Source organism: Manihot esculenta, chromosome 14, assembly GCF_001659605.2.
Source record: "Manihot esculenta cultivar AM560-2 chromosome 14, M.esculenta_v8, whole genome shotgun sequence".
Taxonomy (NCBI): domain Eukaryota; kingdom Viridiplantae; phylum Streptophyta; class Magnoliopsida; order Malpighiales; family Euphorbiaceae; genus Manihot; species Manihot esculenta.
The window spans coordinates 2,033,360-2,047,783 of record NC_035174.2 but is presented as its reverse complement, the minus strand read 5'-3'; the positions used below and the strand labels follow the sequence as shown (position 1 = coordinate 2,047,783).

Below are 14,424 nucleotides of genomic sequence, written 5' to 3'. Positions count from 1 at the left end.
ATTTTTCTGACCCAGAGTGGCTCTGATACCAATTGAAACAGCCGTGCCCAAACTGGCCCAAATAACTTTTAGACCCACTTTCCACTTGGCCCAAAATGGTTATCCCAAATTATTTAGTAGTTCTGAGCTAGCTATTATATATAAATCAATTTTCTTTCAATTTTCCGATGTGGGACGGATTTGCTTAAGTTATTTAGTAGTTCTGAGCTAGCTATTATATATAAATCAATTTTCTTTCAATTTTCCGATGTGGGACGGATTTGCGCCGCAAATCCGCAAGCAGGCAGCTGGAAGCAGCTGACCGTCACATCTGCATATTTTGAAAATTGATTGGATTGTATGTGAGAAACATCCCTACCATACATAAATCATAAGTGACGATCAGAATATCTTTGTAACTCTTAATAGGGACAACAACATTTTTTTAATTAATCGATAGTCAATTGACGTAGATCGTCTTCCACGAGGAAGGGAGTAGAAGAAATTAATAACTCTTAATAGGGACAACAACATTTTTTTAATTCATCGATAGTCAATTGACGTAGATCGTCTTCCATGAGGAAGGGAGTAGAAGAAATTAATAACTCTTAATAGGGACAACAACATTTTTTTAATTCATCGATAGTCAATTGACGTAGATCGTCTTCCATGAGGAAGGGAGTAGAAGAAATTAAATTTAAAAAAAAAGAAAAAGGTGAGAGTATCAAGTCACAAAGAAATTATAGAGCGAAACTTCTAACATGAATTTTTCTTTAGATTTTCTTTATAACACTATTCTTATTTATATTCAATTTTATGACAATATTATAAGTTTAATTAAAAAAATATAAAGATGGTTGGATTTCACATGTACAAATGTTTGATACAATTCATATTTTTTTAATAAAATAAATTGATATAAAAATAAAATTTATTTATTTATTTTTTTGAACAGAATAAAATTTATTTATTATATATATATAATTTATTCCACCCTTATAAAAAATATAAATGGACGATTTGAGTAAAATGTATTATTATAGATTTGATTTCGTTACTATTAGCAAAAATGTAAGTTACACAATAAGAATATCTTACAATTTTCAGTTATTTATTTTTTTCATTTCTTTCATTTTTAAATAAAAAATAAATTTATTTTCTTTTATTTTTTTATTTTTTCACCCATCCTTCTTCCTCTCTACAATTTTGTCCCAACATAGCATAAATGTTAAAGAAAATATATATGAGAAATAGACGGAGGGTTAATATTTTTGTTCCTCTCAGAATTAATATTATTCTTTAATTAAGTTTGGATGATAAAAATTGATGTATGTAGTAAATTTTGATTAGCTGAAGATGGTCACAGCCATGACAGTTGGTGAGGATGAATTCTCTCGCGATGTTCCCCAGACACCAGCAACGTTCCTCGTTTTCCGTTATTTCCATATCAAGAAGGTTCGTTCTCCATGCCTCAAGCACAGACTTGTAAACCTCTCAACCGCTCATATTTCATCTCGTATCGCTCCCATTCCTCCATCAAAGCCTCATACTAGAAAACCTGAATTCCCCTTGCATTGCTTGGCAAACCTTTTCATATCACACGGGGACACGAATTTCTCTTGTTTTTTTTTTTCGCGGCGAAGATCTATGGCGGAGCATTCAGTCGTTGAATCGCTAATGGATAAGATCACCGAGAAGATCCACGGTCACGATTCATCTTCCTCTGATTCCGACGATGATAAACCTTCCAAGGTTGATGCCGTCAAATCGAAGATATTTCGTCTCTTTGGAAGAGAGAAACCCATCCACAAAGTCTTGGGCGGTGGAAAACGTACCATTCTTCTCTCTTGCTCTCTCGCTGTCTTATAAACATTTGCGATTGTGTTCTTTAATTCATTTTTCTGAGTGTTTGATCAATGATCAAATATTGAATGAGGATTCTGTTTTTCTTTCTAATTTTTGTATATGCTTTTGAGATTCTCCTTTACTTTTTTTTAAAGCGTGTAGCTACACGGGATTTGATTATTTTTCTTTTTTTTTAGATTGTCTATCGTGATAATTAACTTGACATTCGATTTGCTGCTAGAAAAAATGATTGTTGATTTTCAGGAATTTGTATAGTTTTAACTTATATGTTATTGAGAATTCTACTGCTTTGTGTCCTTGGCTAAAGCGTGCAGTAGCGGCAAGTTTTGAAATTCAATTCGAGCAGACTAGGTTCGTTCATTCGTGCAATTAGATGTTTTGGAATTGGAATTACATGTGTCATGCGTCATTGTTTTGTCATTAGCGGTATGTAATGATTTGTCAGTTTGTGACCACATGCTGATGGCTTTAATGATCAATTATAGATTGGTCATTTGGATGGAGAGATTTAAAATTATGATAATTGAATTTCATATATACATAGATTTTCTGTGAGTGATTAGATTGATGAAGTAATTAATTAGAGCTTTATTTGAATATAGATTGAATTACGTACGACAATGTGTGGTTTTTAATATAATTTAAATTAATTTAAGCAAGTTCTCTATCACATCCAATGAATCTAATATTCTTCCATACTTTAATTAATTAACCTTTGTGCTAATTCCTCATTCAAAATCATTACGTGAATGCTGGCATTAAGCATCTTTTTGTAATATAATATTCCGCCCTTATTTTAATTATCAGAAATACAAATTTGGAGTATCTTGTAACGGCGTAGTTTTTGGCATTCAACATTTCCATATAGCATGGTACCATGAATTGGAAAGAGCAGCAGAAATTGATATTTAGTTAACATATTAAAAGCCCTGGGAGAATAATCTCTTGTTTCTCCGAATTCTTTCTCTTTCTTCCTCACACTTATTATTTATAGATTTTTTGGTTTAGCTGCTGATGTTCTTCTCTGGAGGAACAATAGAATTTCTGCAAGTATTCTGGGTGCGGCAACCACAGTCTGGGTTCTCTTCGAATTGCTTGAATACCACTTAATCACTCTGATTTGTCATATATCAATACTCTCGCTTGCTATCCTTTTTCTGTGGTCCAATGCATCCACGTTTATTAACAAGTAAGGTGTTGAGTTTCCTTTTTCTTTTTTCCCCAGTCTGCAGTTTCAGCGATGTGATTCTTTTTCCTCCTGATCCTGGCTTTATTGTGTTCTTCAATTAGGTCCCCACCTGAAATCCCAGAAATTGTGATCCCTGAAAAACGTGTCCTGGAAGTGGCATCTGCATTGAGACTTGAAACTAATAGAGCGTTGGCCGTATTACATGTTATTGCATCCGGGAAAGATGTGAAGAAGTTCCTTACTGTAAGTTGAATGCTTGCATTTTGTAATGTGGTTTCACCTTGTAATGGAGAAGTCTTTGTTGGAGAGAGGATTTGTATATATTGCTTTCTAGGCATTTGTACTTTCAGGACACGTTTGCTTCCAAGTAGTTTCCAGTATTTTGGCCCGATTGATGTGCCAATTTACAGATGTTATAAATGGATCATAGAGTCGCATTGGCACATTTAAACATGTACTGAGATTATATGCTGTGGCTGCTAATTATGTGGTATGATCGCTTTTATGGCTGTCAGGTAATTGCTGGCTTGTGGGTTCTTTCCATTGTTGGGAGTTGGTTCAACTTCTTGACCTTGATCTACATAGGTATAGAATTCTGCGGATAAAATTAGATTATCGTTTGAAAATTGTAAATGTAAGAACTTGTTTGTTGACACTTCTTGACATATTTATATTTCTTTTTAACAGCCTTCGTTTTGCTGCACTCTCTGCCTGTGTTCTACGAGAAATATGAGGACCATGTTGATTCATTTTCTGAGAAGGCATGGATTGAGATCAAGAAACAGTATGCAGAATTGGATGCAAAGTATTTGAGTAAAATTCCAAAGGGGCCATTGAAGGAAAAGAAGAAGGATTAAAGAGGGACCGTTGTAGTGTTGGCTAAGTTCCTATAGAGACTAGGCAATTCTGTTAAGAGGAGTTTATCAAAGGTGGTGTTGTGATTAAAAGATATCTACTTTCTGCTACTGGGGTGCTTGGACGCCCATAAATTAATTTAATATAATGGAAATTAAAATTCTATTTTGTCTGATGTTGCACTTCCGCTTTATACATGCTCATATGAATGACTACAATCAATGCACACACTACAATCAATATACACTGTTAATCTACATCCCATTGAATTCTATGGTGGGAAATATAAATTTCAAATACCTAAATCGTTAAATTCTGTAAATCACGGGATAAACACTTATGCAGACTTGTTCAGTAATAAGACGCATGGTGTAGAGGATGTTGAGATGAGCTTCTCTGAGAACCAAGCTTAGATCTTTGCAGGCTACTGGCTAAGGGAGAATTCTTCATAAGGCCTTTTCATACCTTCCTATTGGAATTGAAATAACAGTAGGAAGAGGAGAAACGGAGAGACAGAGCACCCAATACAGGTTGATCAAACAACCTTAAATATGTAACCTAGTGGATACATATATATATATTTATATATACATATATACACACTTAGCGGAACTAGAAATTTAAAATAAAATATTTATTAAATTTTAATTTGTTAATACAAAAATTTTGAATAATTTTTTTTAAAAATGAGATTAAAAATTGAAAAAGTAGAACTTAACCTCTCAAATTTACTCGAATACACTTACCATCAAACTAAAATTAAATTGTGAGTGTAAGTTTTAAATAATTAATTTAATTAATTTTTTATATTTTTTATGAAAATCAAATAAGTTTAATACTTTCATCTTAATACTAAATTAAAAATTAGAAATTATTAGAGATTAATAAAAAATTTGAGGAATTAATGAAAACTAAAAACATAGTGTTCTTATATATACTTTTTTTATTAATATTTAGGACATTAAGATTAAATAATAAAAAATCAAATTATATTAATCTATTAACATAATTTTAAAAATAATTAAGGGCCGTAGTCCCTTTAGTTGCGCACTATATATAAAATATATAAAATTAAGGATAAATTACTATTTAGTCTTTATAATATGAATAAACTCATTAATTGATTATTTAATTTTAAAAAGTATATTAAAATATTTCTCACATTTTAAAAAGACTATTTGTTAACTCCATTAGTTTTAGCGTTAGGTACTATAAAAAAATTTAAGATACAAATGGACTAATTAGTAAATTTTATAAAAATTTAATGGATCAATTAATAAGTTTTTTTAAAAATATAAAAATTAAATAATAAAATATTTAAAGGTAAAATTATTAGAGAGATTTATTAATATATTTTTTAAAATATCAAAAATATTTTAATATATATTTTAAAATCGAGAGATTAACTAGTAATTTTTTATATATTATAAGGATTAAATAGTATTTTTTTCTAAAATCAATTATAAAAATGATTTTTCCAGAAGCCTAGTATTTTATTCCACAGAATAATTGCGATTCATATGATTTTCTTTTCTTCTAATCTTAAGAGTAAATATTCTTAGCAGAAGGAAATTCACTGTGCAAAGCTCCACAGTCTACAATGTAGGTTCTGCAGTTAGTGCTTTGATTGTGGGAGTTGAATTGATTTAAACCTCGGATCTCCAATCACACGTAAATTAAATTCTACAAGACTTATACGAGTTTATACATGACCAATATACAAATGCTACTGTACGCGGATGTTGTTCATAGGCTGCAAATTATCCAACAAACCCAACATAAAGGGCTCCTCCAACCAAAATTCCTCAAACCCGTATGCATTTTCAACTACCACAACATAATTACAATACCAAATGTGGTTTCCAATGTTCTTAGAATGGCCTAAGCAAACAATAGAACACTGAAACAAGCTCTGCTGTAGTTTCTAGAATTTCACTCTGATGACTCTGCCTTCTATTCAATGCTGCATTGTTGTATGCCTGCAGTGCAAGAGCTTTTCCTTGAACTTTAGCCTCCTCATTACTGATGTGCCTCCAAGATGACAGCTTTCTACAATCTAGAGGAAGTAAGTCAATTGCTGCTTCTTCCTTGTACCTCCTTCTCCATACAAATCATTCCATTGCTTTAGCTCACCCATTATTGATCCCTCAGATGCGAAACTTGCAGCAACCTGCATTGCGGAATTCATTTAGAATTGCTCTATTTCTGGAATACTTTTCTTCGAGAAACTGAAACTAGTGTGACCACAAGAAAGTGGCATCTTAAGTAGAGATAAAGACGTTACAGACACAAGAAAGCTATAAGCATATGGTGAGTTGGTGACATAAGAGTTTATCAACAACAAAAGACTTGAATTTGCATGAAAGATTACCTGATTCTTTGCCTGCCTCATGTCTTCCATGTTTAAAGGCCTCAGAGCAATTACTTTTTCCTCTTTATCTTCCTTTGTGCTTGAAGCATCTTCTGAGCTTTTGCCTTCCTCAGCCTTCTGCTTTATTTCCTGCAGAAAGATCATTGAGAAAGAAATTCAGAACAAAATAAAAATAAAATGAGACAATTAGACCATGAAAAAAAAGGAATAGTTAAGAAGGGATAGGAGATTACTTTATCTTTCAATCTTTCTTGCTGTATCAACTCTCTAACAGGTCGATAAGCTGCTGTCACGCACAAGTTCTGCTTACAAGTGGTCAAGTTATGAGCTGATTACAGCTAATGAAAGATTTAATAGATCAATACTCTAAATATATGGGTAAATAAGAAACAAATGGGCAAACCTTAAGGTCACTTCCACTATATCCTTCTGTCATCGTTGCAAGTTCCTTGAAGTCCAGATTCTCAGTTTTCTCTTTAGCGAGAAGAGTTCTCAAAATCATTTCCCTGCTCTCAATGGATGGAAGACCAACCATAATTCTGCTTGAAAATAACGGTTATAGTAGTTAGCAAGCATTAACTAATTTCTTCAACGCTTTTAAAAGATAGTAAATTCCGTGAATGGGTTCCACTTCATCTTTCAGAGCAGCATTTCAGACTTGTGACTAGCTTAACACTATATCATCTAAATTAGAGAAAACACAATCAAGAACATTATCTAGAAGGCAGCAACTAATCATGGCGGAGAGAAATCTTTCTAAAGCCCATGAGATTTTCAGAAAGGATGTCAAGACATAAGGTGAAAGGAAGTGATTTACTGAGCATTATGTTACGCTGAAACAATTGCTAAGCAACAGTCTTGCAGTAAGAACTGTGGATACGGTACTGTAAAAAATAAAGCTTCTTCCGAAGGATAAGACATTCTATCAAGAAAAAACTTGAGGCAAAATAAATGAAGAAAGAAACTTACCTGCGCTCAAACCGCCTAATAATTGCTTCATCAAGGTCAAACGGCCTGTTTGTTGCAGCAAGGACGAGAATTCGCTCACCATGTTTTGTTAACAGCCCATCCCAATGTGTCATGAACTCATTTTTTATCTTCCGCATGGCCTCATGCTCACCAACTCTGGTCCGCTGCCCAAGCATGCTATCAACTTCATCAACAAATATGATAGTTGGTGAGACCTTTGCAGCAAGAGAAAACAGTGCTCGGACGTTCTTTTCATCTTCACCAAACCATTTTGAAGTGATGGTGGACATTGAGACATTAATGAAACTTGCTCCAGCTTCATTTGCTATGGCCTTGGCTAGCATAGTTTTTCCTGTGCCTGGAGGCCCAAATAGTAATATGCCTCTGCAAGGCTTAAGAAGCCCACCTTTGAAGAGGTCTGGTCTTCGAAGAGGGAGCATGACGAGCTCCTGAAGTGATTCTTTAGTTTCATCCAAGGCACCAATATCCGCAAATGTCACTCCAATCTCATTTGCAGGGATAACCTCTGGCCTGATTCGTTTCTCGAATTCATTGTCAGGAGGAAATTCCTGTCAGATTCAAGCAACATAAGGCTATTAGCTAGACAACTAAAAATCATATTGATCTCCATTTTCTAACTATGGCTTTCGCTTACAGGGGTTTTTGCTGGAGTTTGATTTTCGCCATCTTTCTTCACACCAGGACCAGATTTCTCAATTTCACCCTTATTTTCAGGTGAAGTTTCAGACTTTGATTCAGTCTTTGCAACAACAGCCTCTTCCCCTTCAGTTTCCTAAAATTGATGAAATAGGGAAAGTGATTAGGAAACGAAATTCTGTTATGCTCAAACCATTAAACATGTATTGTAATATCAAACATACCTTGCCAACTTCACCATTAGTTTCCAGTTTTAGAGTACCTTTCCCCCCAATTTTTCCTTCTTGGAATATACTCAATCCATGAGACAGGCTGCTTCAGAGATGGAATAATAATTAAAATATTTGTATATATATTAAACGAGCTTACAACAAAAGGTGCGTTATCTACCTCTTAGATGATATAACAAGCTTTCCATTTCGGTATTCTGGATCCTTATTGTTCATCAGATGATATGAAATTGCTGATACCACAATTTCTTCAATGTAATTGCCAAGGACCATTGTGTCTGCATGACAAATTGAACCCAAATCCTCACATTCAATATCATTTGCTGCAAGTACCTCAACAATGTGGTTTTTGTTATCTTGAAATTTAATCATCTTCATGTCTTCTTCCAGCTGTGCTTTCCAGCTAACAAGATGAGTCTCATCTTCCGGTGGTTTGATCTCAATATTGTATGGGAATAACATGGCGAGTCTCTCATCTACTTCTCTGCAATCGTCTTCTTGGTCCACCATACGGGAACCAAGTATCAAAATTGAACCCGAAAGTTTCTTCAAGAATTTACTGAACAAGTTGTACATCCTTTCTGATTGGAGAAAAACCTGCTCAACGTCCCTTAGGTATAAAATGACAGAATTTCTTTGTGACATTGAAGTCAATACCTGTAAGAATAACAAGACTCAAAGTCTTAGCTGCAATAAGCTAAAGCTAGATGCTAGTTATCTGTTTGTCTACAAACAGAAGAAACTGTCACATAGCAAGTATTAAGCACTGTATTGTGTACATGTTATCCCAAAAAGAAAAGTATTACCTTGTAAAGCAATTGCAGAAAGAGTTTCTCATCAAAACACCAGCTGCTCACTCGCTTGAGAGAAGCTGAAAACAAATGAATTCCCTTAGTATCCGCAAATTAGAGGATAGGATGACATGAAAGGTCTCATTCCAACATTAGTATCTCTGAGTGCATCCTACATGATTACTTATGTGACAAACGTGGAAGTCATCATTCATTAAGTGCTAATTAACTAGCAACTAAATGAAAAATTACCAAACTCATAGACATAGACTGATATTAACTTAAATATCAGGTGATTCTAAGGTTTTATATTGTACAGAACAAAATGATTTCAGATGTGCAACCTGAGTTTGTGGAAGCAGATTGGGAGGCAATGCTACTTATGTCAGATGCAGCAGAGGCATTTCTGCGAAGTTTGCCAAGATTATTCATACCTTCCATACTTCTGCAATTACAAAGAGACAGGCTCAGAACTATTGAACAGCATCTAATCCAAATGGGGCTTAATCCCACAACTAAACTATAGTCAGCCAAGCTTTATGTCTCTACTGTTGGGAGTCGTACTTAAAGGAGTAGGTGGTACCTTGATTTAGTATCCAAATTACTGCTCTGTCCACACAATGTACCTACAAGTACAAGAAAGTTCTCAAGTAGGATTGTTGTGAAGAAATTAGTGGATATAAACAGAAAGAACAAATACAACCGAGCAGATAGAAGCAAAATATAAACTAACTTAATGTTTTAGCATAAAAGAAACTTAGAATAGGATGTGAAGATCTCAACAGTCTATAGCAGCATAAGCATTCAGAAAAACATCAAAAGGCATTCATTGAAAAAGCTGTACGACTTCTTCAAAAATGAAACTTAAGTTCTTCTGTACCTTTTACTTCTTTTGGAGAAAGGATTGAGAAAGAACCAAACAAACTGGACATTCGTTCCATTGCAGCCTCTGATATGGATGTCTTGAAAGACTACAAGGAGAAGCAACTAAATCAGAATATTGAAATGCCCTATAAGTTATTGACTCCTCTCAAACGGATAACCAGATGAATTGTAGAAAAATTCAACATTGAGAATGCACAGCATCCCATGGGACTGCATGGTCTGATTCACTTTGAGTTTTTTGAAGGGAAAAAAAAAGAGATATGACGGTTGAAAAAGAATGCTTACCGATTCTTTCTTAGTGCATCCATATTTGCTCTGTATCTGTAGCAAGCACAACATTGAAAATATAAGTAAATCTCGAAGCCAAGTGACATAGAATATTTGAATATATTGCATACTCACCTTTAAGGAAAAATCAGGAACATCCAATAACAGCAACTTCGATTCAAAGTAATGTGCTAAAGCCTTGGCAAGCATCTGCTGGTAAAGTTCTTCAGAAGATAATTGCAACAAGACTAAGTTAGAAATCAACTTGGAAAGATGATACTCAAATGAAAAATTGCAAGGCATATTTTCCCCTTGCATACCAGCAGGTCCTGAGAGCAAAATAGCCCTACTAGCAGGTGAGAGGTTCCGGGTGTGCTTGGAAACGTCTGAGTGCTTTAAATGGATATATGCAGCACTCGTCAATGAAATGCGAGTTACATCACTGCATTCGCTCATCATCAGAATCAGAACATCAAAAAATTTAAAATCCTAAAAACTGCAGTACAGTATGTAACTTATGGGGCATCATTCAAAATAATGTCATGGAAGTAGTTCACAGGAATGTTACAATTATTGATCCTGGTATAAATCATGACTCAACTTTCATCATCCCCAACAAGTCAGGAAAGGTTTCCCGATATTTAACGTGATTCTGAAATTTCTTTTATAACTGAGTTGTGTAATTCACAAAGTATATTGATATCCAATGATAATCAAGAAACCAACAAGTAAAAACATTCACATAAGAAGCAAAAATCTTGAAAATCATAAAGTAAAGAAAAAGGGGAACAAAAGAAAGGTGGTAGGTTAGGTGCCTACAATATTAAATAAGTTGTTGCCATGCTGTTATAAATCATTGTTGAACTTTAAGAATAAAATATAAATATTATATATTATTTGGAATCTTGATTTCTCAGCTTGTATCTATGGAAGAGTAAAGTGAACTTATACAGTTTAATCTGCTGAGAAATAGGGGAATCAAGAATCTACAAATATGGGAAAGAAAGTCCATTTAATTAGATCCCCAAACAGCAAACTGTTTGAGGATTATCAAAAGAAAAAGAAAATTTTGGGGGACAGGAGTACTGTAAGTATACCAAAGAAAAACAAAGGAAGGTGTTTTCAATTCTCAGATGAAAAAGGAAAAACACAATCATTAACAGATGATTTGTAAACCAAAGAGGAATGGCATAATTACCTGAGGTAATACGGAAACTCATCAAAGGTGACCTTGCTGTCTCTGCCATCAAGCACCTGTCTGATCAACTCCTGCTCAATCTGCTCAGCTGAGACATCATCTGAAGAACCATTTCCACCAGCCCATCTACTCATGCCCTGCCCAGATGCCAATCCCAGCCCAACACCAACTCCAACTCCCACACTCAACGCAGACAACAAGAAATGCTTCTGCTCCATCTCTTCTTTTTCTGTTTCTGTTTTTTTCCTAGTCAACCCAAGAACATCAAACACAAAACTCGTAAACCTACTTGTTAAACCAGCGATTGAAAGGTAATGGAGGATTTGCAAAACGGGAGGCGGATCAAGTGATTCAAGAATTTAATGAGTCCAATCAAATATTGAATTGAGGGGACAAGAAAATCAGGAAATGTGTATACAATGGGTCTGAGAATAGAAAGTTGGCGTATAAGCTTTTTGACGGGTAGGAGCTGAGAGCTATGTGGGTTGGCCCTTTCCAACTATTTATAGCATGCTCTCCTCGGAATTTCAATGGACGTCAATTGGGAGCCTGCCTGCCTGCAAAACCTTTATTTTATTATTATTATTATTTTTTACTTTGGTTTTTTACTTAACGCATGGGCCGTCTAATCTTGGTTCATTACTCTTTTCTCGTCAGTCTTTTCTTTTTTCTCTGCTTTTTCGTCTCGTCTCGTCTCATCATCTCGTGGGTTTTCTCCTCCCTCTTCTTTTTCCTTTCTTTCTTTTTTTTTAATTTAAAAAATTACTTATTTCATTAATAAAAATCCATCAAATAGAAAAATAATTATACTTAATAAAATATGAGCGGTTAGAATAATATCATAATGAACCCATTTAACAGAAATATCAGTTCTAGAATCTAATAAATATTTACAATCATTCAAAAGCAAATCCCTACATAAAATAATTTGATAAAAATACTTCTCAAACGCCTGTTTAAACTCCTGCATAAGATAATTTGATAAAAATATTTCTTTTTCTTTATCATCTCTCGAGTATAAATCATTAAAATCTCCCGAACAAAACCACGGAAGAGAGATTCTACGAGATAAATCTCAAATAAAATTTCATATCTGACGTTGTTGTTGCAATTCCAGAAACTTATAATAACTAGTAAACTTTCATTCAACATTACCTTTTAAATCAATAAAATTTTAAAAAAAAAAATAATCACAGAAACAGACACACGACTTTTTCACATTAATGAAAGATTTCCTTACAATTCTTATCTATTAACTGAGAAGCAAATATCAAAATGTAAAAAATTACAAAAAAAAATTTATACGAGAACTAAGAGTTTTTATTTCTATAAAAAATGAAATGTGTGGCTTGTAACTAGTAACCAAATTCTTTAATACATTAATTGTCCGAGAATTATCGTTATAAATCTGTGAAAAAAAGTCTGCATATTCTGAAAATTGATTGAATTGTATGTGAGAAACATTCTCACTATATAGAAATCATAAGTGATGATCGGAATATCTTTGGAATTCTTAATAGGGACAATAACATTTTTTTCATCGATAATCAATTGATGCAGATCGTCTTTCATGAGAAAGAAAAAAGAAAAAATTAAATTTAAGAAAGAGAAAAAGACGAGAATATCGAATTATAAAAAAATTACAGAAAAAAACTTATGTCACTTAAAAAGTATTATTAATTTATTAGTATATAATAATATTAATGCCAACTTTCTCTTGCTTTATTAATTTATTTACTTTTTTTATATAATAATAAGACATAATAATAAGACATTTGTCACTCTTGCGAATTGATAACTTTTTGAGTCACATTTCTTTTTTATCTTTTTAAATATATATATAGACTCAGCTTTATTCCCTGTGCTGTCTAAGTTAACAATGTTTATTTGATTAATTAAATTATAATCACATATAACTTTATCATATTGTAATTAACTTAAACATTATATCCAATGGATGCATTTTTGATAACTACACGTATTTGTTAGAAATAAAACTGATAGAAATAAAATTTTTTAAGAAGCACTCCAAGACTTAGCCTGATGGAATGTGCATCTTGATAGACCTGAGAGGTCTAAGGTTCGACTCCCCCAACCCCTATTTTAAAAAAAAAAAAAAAAATTTTGAGAAATTATACCTCCATTAAATATTGTTACCGGATAAGTGAAGCTTGACTTTCGAGCCCCATTTTGGGCATGCCTCTTGAACTATCAATCAATTTCAATACATTTTACAAACCCAAGTTGAATTTTACCTAAAATCAAATTAAAAATAATCTGCAAATGGAATAGTGAATCGTCTTTGGACACAGGACCAGAATGATGAGTTGCTGTTTAAAATAGGAGCGACGGGACCGAGGACAAGTGAAGAGAAAAGATTTGTCTTCCACTATACTATAGCTGCTTAATTAATAGTCCAATCACAGAGAACAACGGCGACCCAATGGCCATGCATCATCCACCACAAAACTCCTTTACATTCCTATGGAAACAATTCTATTTTCATCACCTTTTCCTAATTTTCTGCAATAATAATCTTATCCCTGCTGCCTTCTTCGCATTGTCAATTGAATTTCCAGGACTATATGTTCTGTTTTTATCTTCTTCTTCTTGTTTTCTTTCACTGTAAGAATAATTTTGGTTCCTCGTTACTTTATTGGAATAGTTGTTTTAATTAAATCCATTGTTGTGGTTGGATAAAAAATGAAATAATTATATTTACATTTAGCTTGATCACGTGAATTCAATTTTTTTTTAATTGATTCTCATGTTGATATATAATTGTTGAATAATTTTTTTTCCTTCGTAAGTTATTTATTCAAATAAAAATATTAATTTAATTTAATTTGAGATATCAAATTCTTTATTAATATATAATCATGTGAATTCAAATTTATTTTTTCTTGGAGGGAGTTGAAATGTTTGTGCGAATGTTTAGGAACAAAATTGACATAGTTTAATATTTCCGATAAGTAAATTATACTATTTTACATAAAAAGAATTTAAATCGAAATTTTCATTATTTTTTAGTGGCTAAGATTATTAAATATTTTATTAAAATTTAATTTAATTTAATTTAATTTGAGATATCGAATGATATATTCATTATTAATTATTAATACAAATTAAAAATTATCAACGGGAAATTGAATAGCATGCATAGTACA

The 14,424-nt window shown here is 33.0% G+C and overlaps 2 protein-coding genes across 3 annotated transcripts; one reads left to right on the top strand and one right to left on the bottom strand.

Moving 5' to 3' along the window:
- The first annotated feature begins 1,312 nt into the window (after nt 1-1,312).
- Nucleotides 1,313-4,054, top strand: LOC110600312 (reticulon-like protein B3). The gene is made up of 5 exons (XM_021737132.2): nt 1,313-1,810; nt 2,854-3,034; nt 3,136-3,277; nt 3,550-3,619; nt 3,722-4,054. The coding sequence occupies exons 1-5, from the start codon at nt 1,336-1,338 to the stop codon at nt 3,889-3,891; spliced, it is 1,038 nt and encodes a 345-aa protein (XP_021592824.2). The 5' UTR covers nt 1,313-1,335; the 3' UTR covers nt 3,892-4,054.
- Nucleotides 4,055-5,530: 1,476 nt separating this feature from the next.
- LOC110599899 lies at nt 5,531-11,766 on the bottom strand. 2 transcript variants are annotated; one of them, XM_021736511.2, is made up of 16 exons: nt 11,258-11,766; nt 10,380-10,501; nt 10,195-10,283; nt 10,078-10,113; nt 9,788-9,878; nt 9,491-9,533; nt 9,342-9,352; nt 8,923-8,987; nt 8,277-8,773; nt 8,111-8,198; nt 7,885-8,022; nt 7,230-7,798; nt 6,664-6,799; nt 6,494-6,562; nt 6,261-6,389; nt 5,531-6,059 (listed from the first exon to the last, which is right to left on the bottom strand). In XM_021736511.2, exons 1-16 carry the CDS (start codon nt 11,473-11,475, stop codon nt 5,946-5,948), a joined length of 2,415 nt encoding a protein of 804 aa, XP_021592203.1. In that variant the 5' UTR covers nt 11,476-11,766; the 3' UTR covers nt 5,531-5,945. The 2 variants fall into 2 exon arrangements, with proteins under 2 accessions (XP_021592203.1, XP_021592202.1); XM_021736510.2 differs by having other exon boundaries at nt 9,252-9,352; nt 11,258-11,765.
- Nucleotides 11,767-14,424: the final 2,658 nt, after the last annotated feature.

Coding starts and splice junctions, on each gene's coding strand:
- LOC110599899 (XM_021736510.2), bottom strand. CDS start 11,475: ATGGAGCAGAAGCATTTCTTGTTGTCTGCGTTGAGTGTGGGAGTTGGA. Junction 9,353..9,490: donor AATTTGGATACTAAATCAAG/GTACCACCTACT, acceptor TTGTAATTGCAG/AAGTATGGAAGGTATGAATA. Junction 6,060..6,260: donor TGAGGCAGGCAAAGAATCAG/GTAATCTTTCAT, acceptor TCCGCAATGCAG/GTTGCTGCAAGTTTCGCATC.
- LOC110600312 (XM_021737132.2), top strand. CDS start 1,336: ATGGTCACAGCCATGACAGTTGGTGAGGATGAATTCTCTCGCGATGTT. Junction 3,035..3,135: donor GCATCCACGTTTATTAACAA/GTAAGGTGTTGA, acceptor TTCTTCAATTAG/GTCCCCACCTGAAATCCCAG. Junction 3,620..3,721: donor CTTGACCTTGATCTACATAG/GTATAGAATTCT, acceptor TCTTTTTAACAG/CCTTCGTTTTGCTGCACTCT.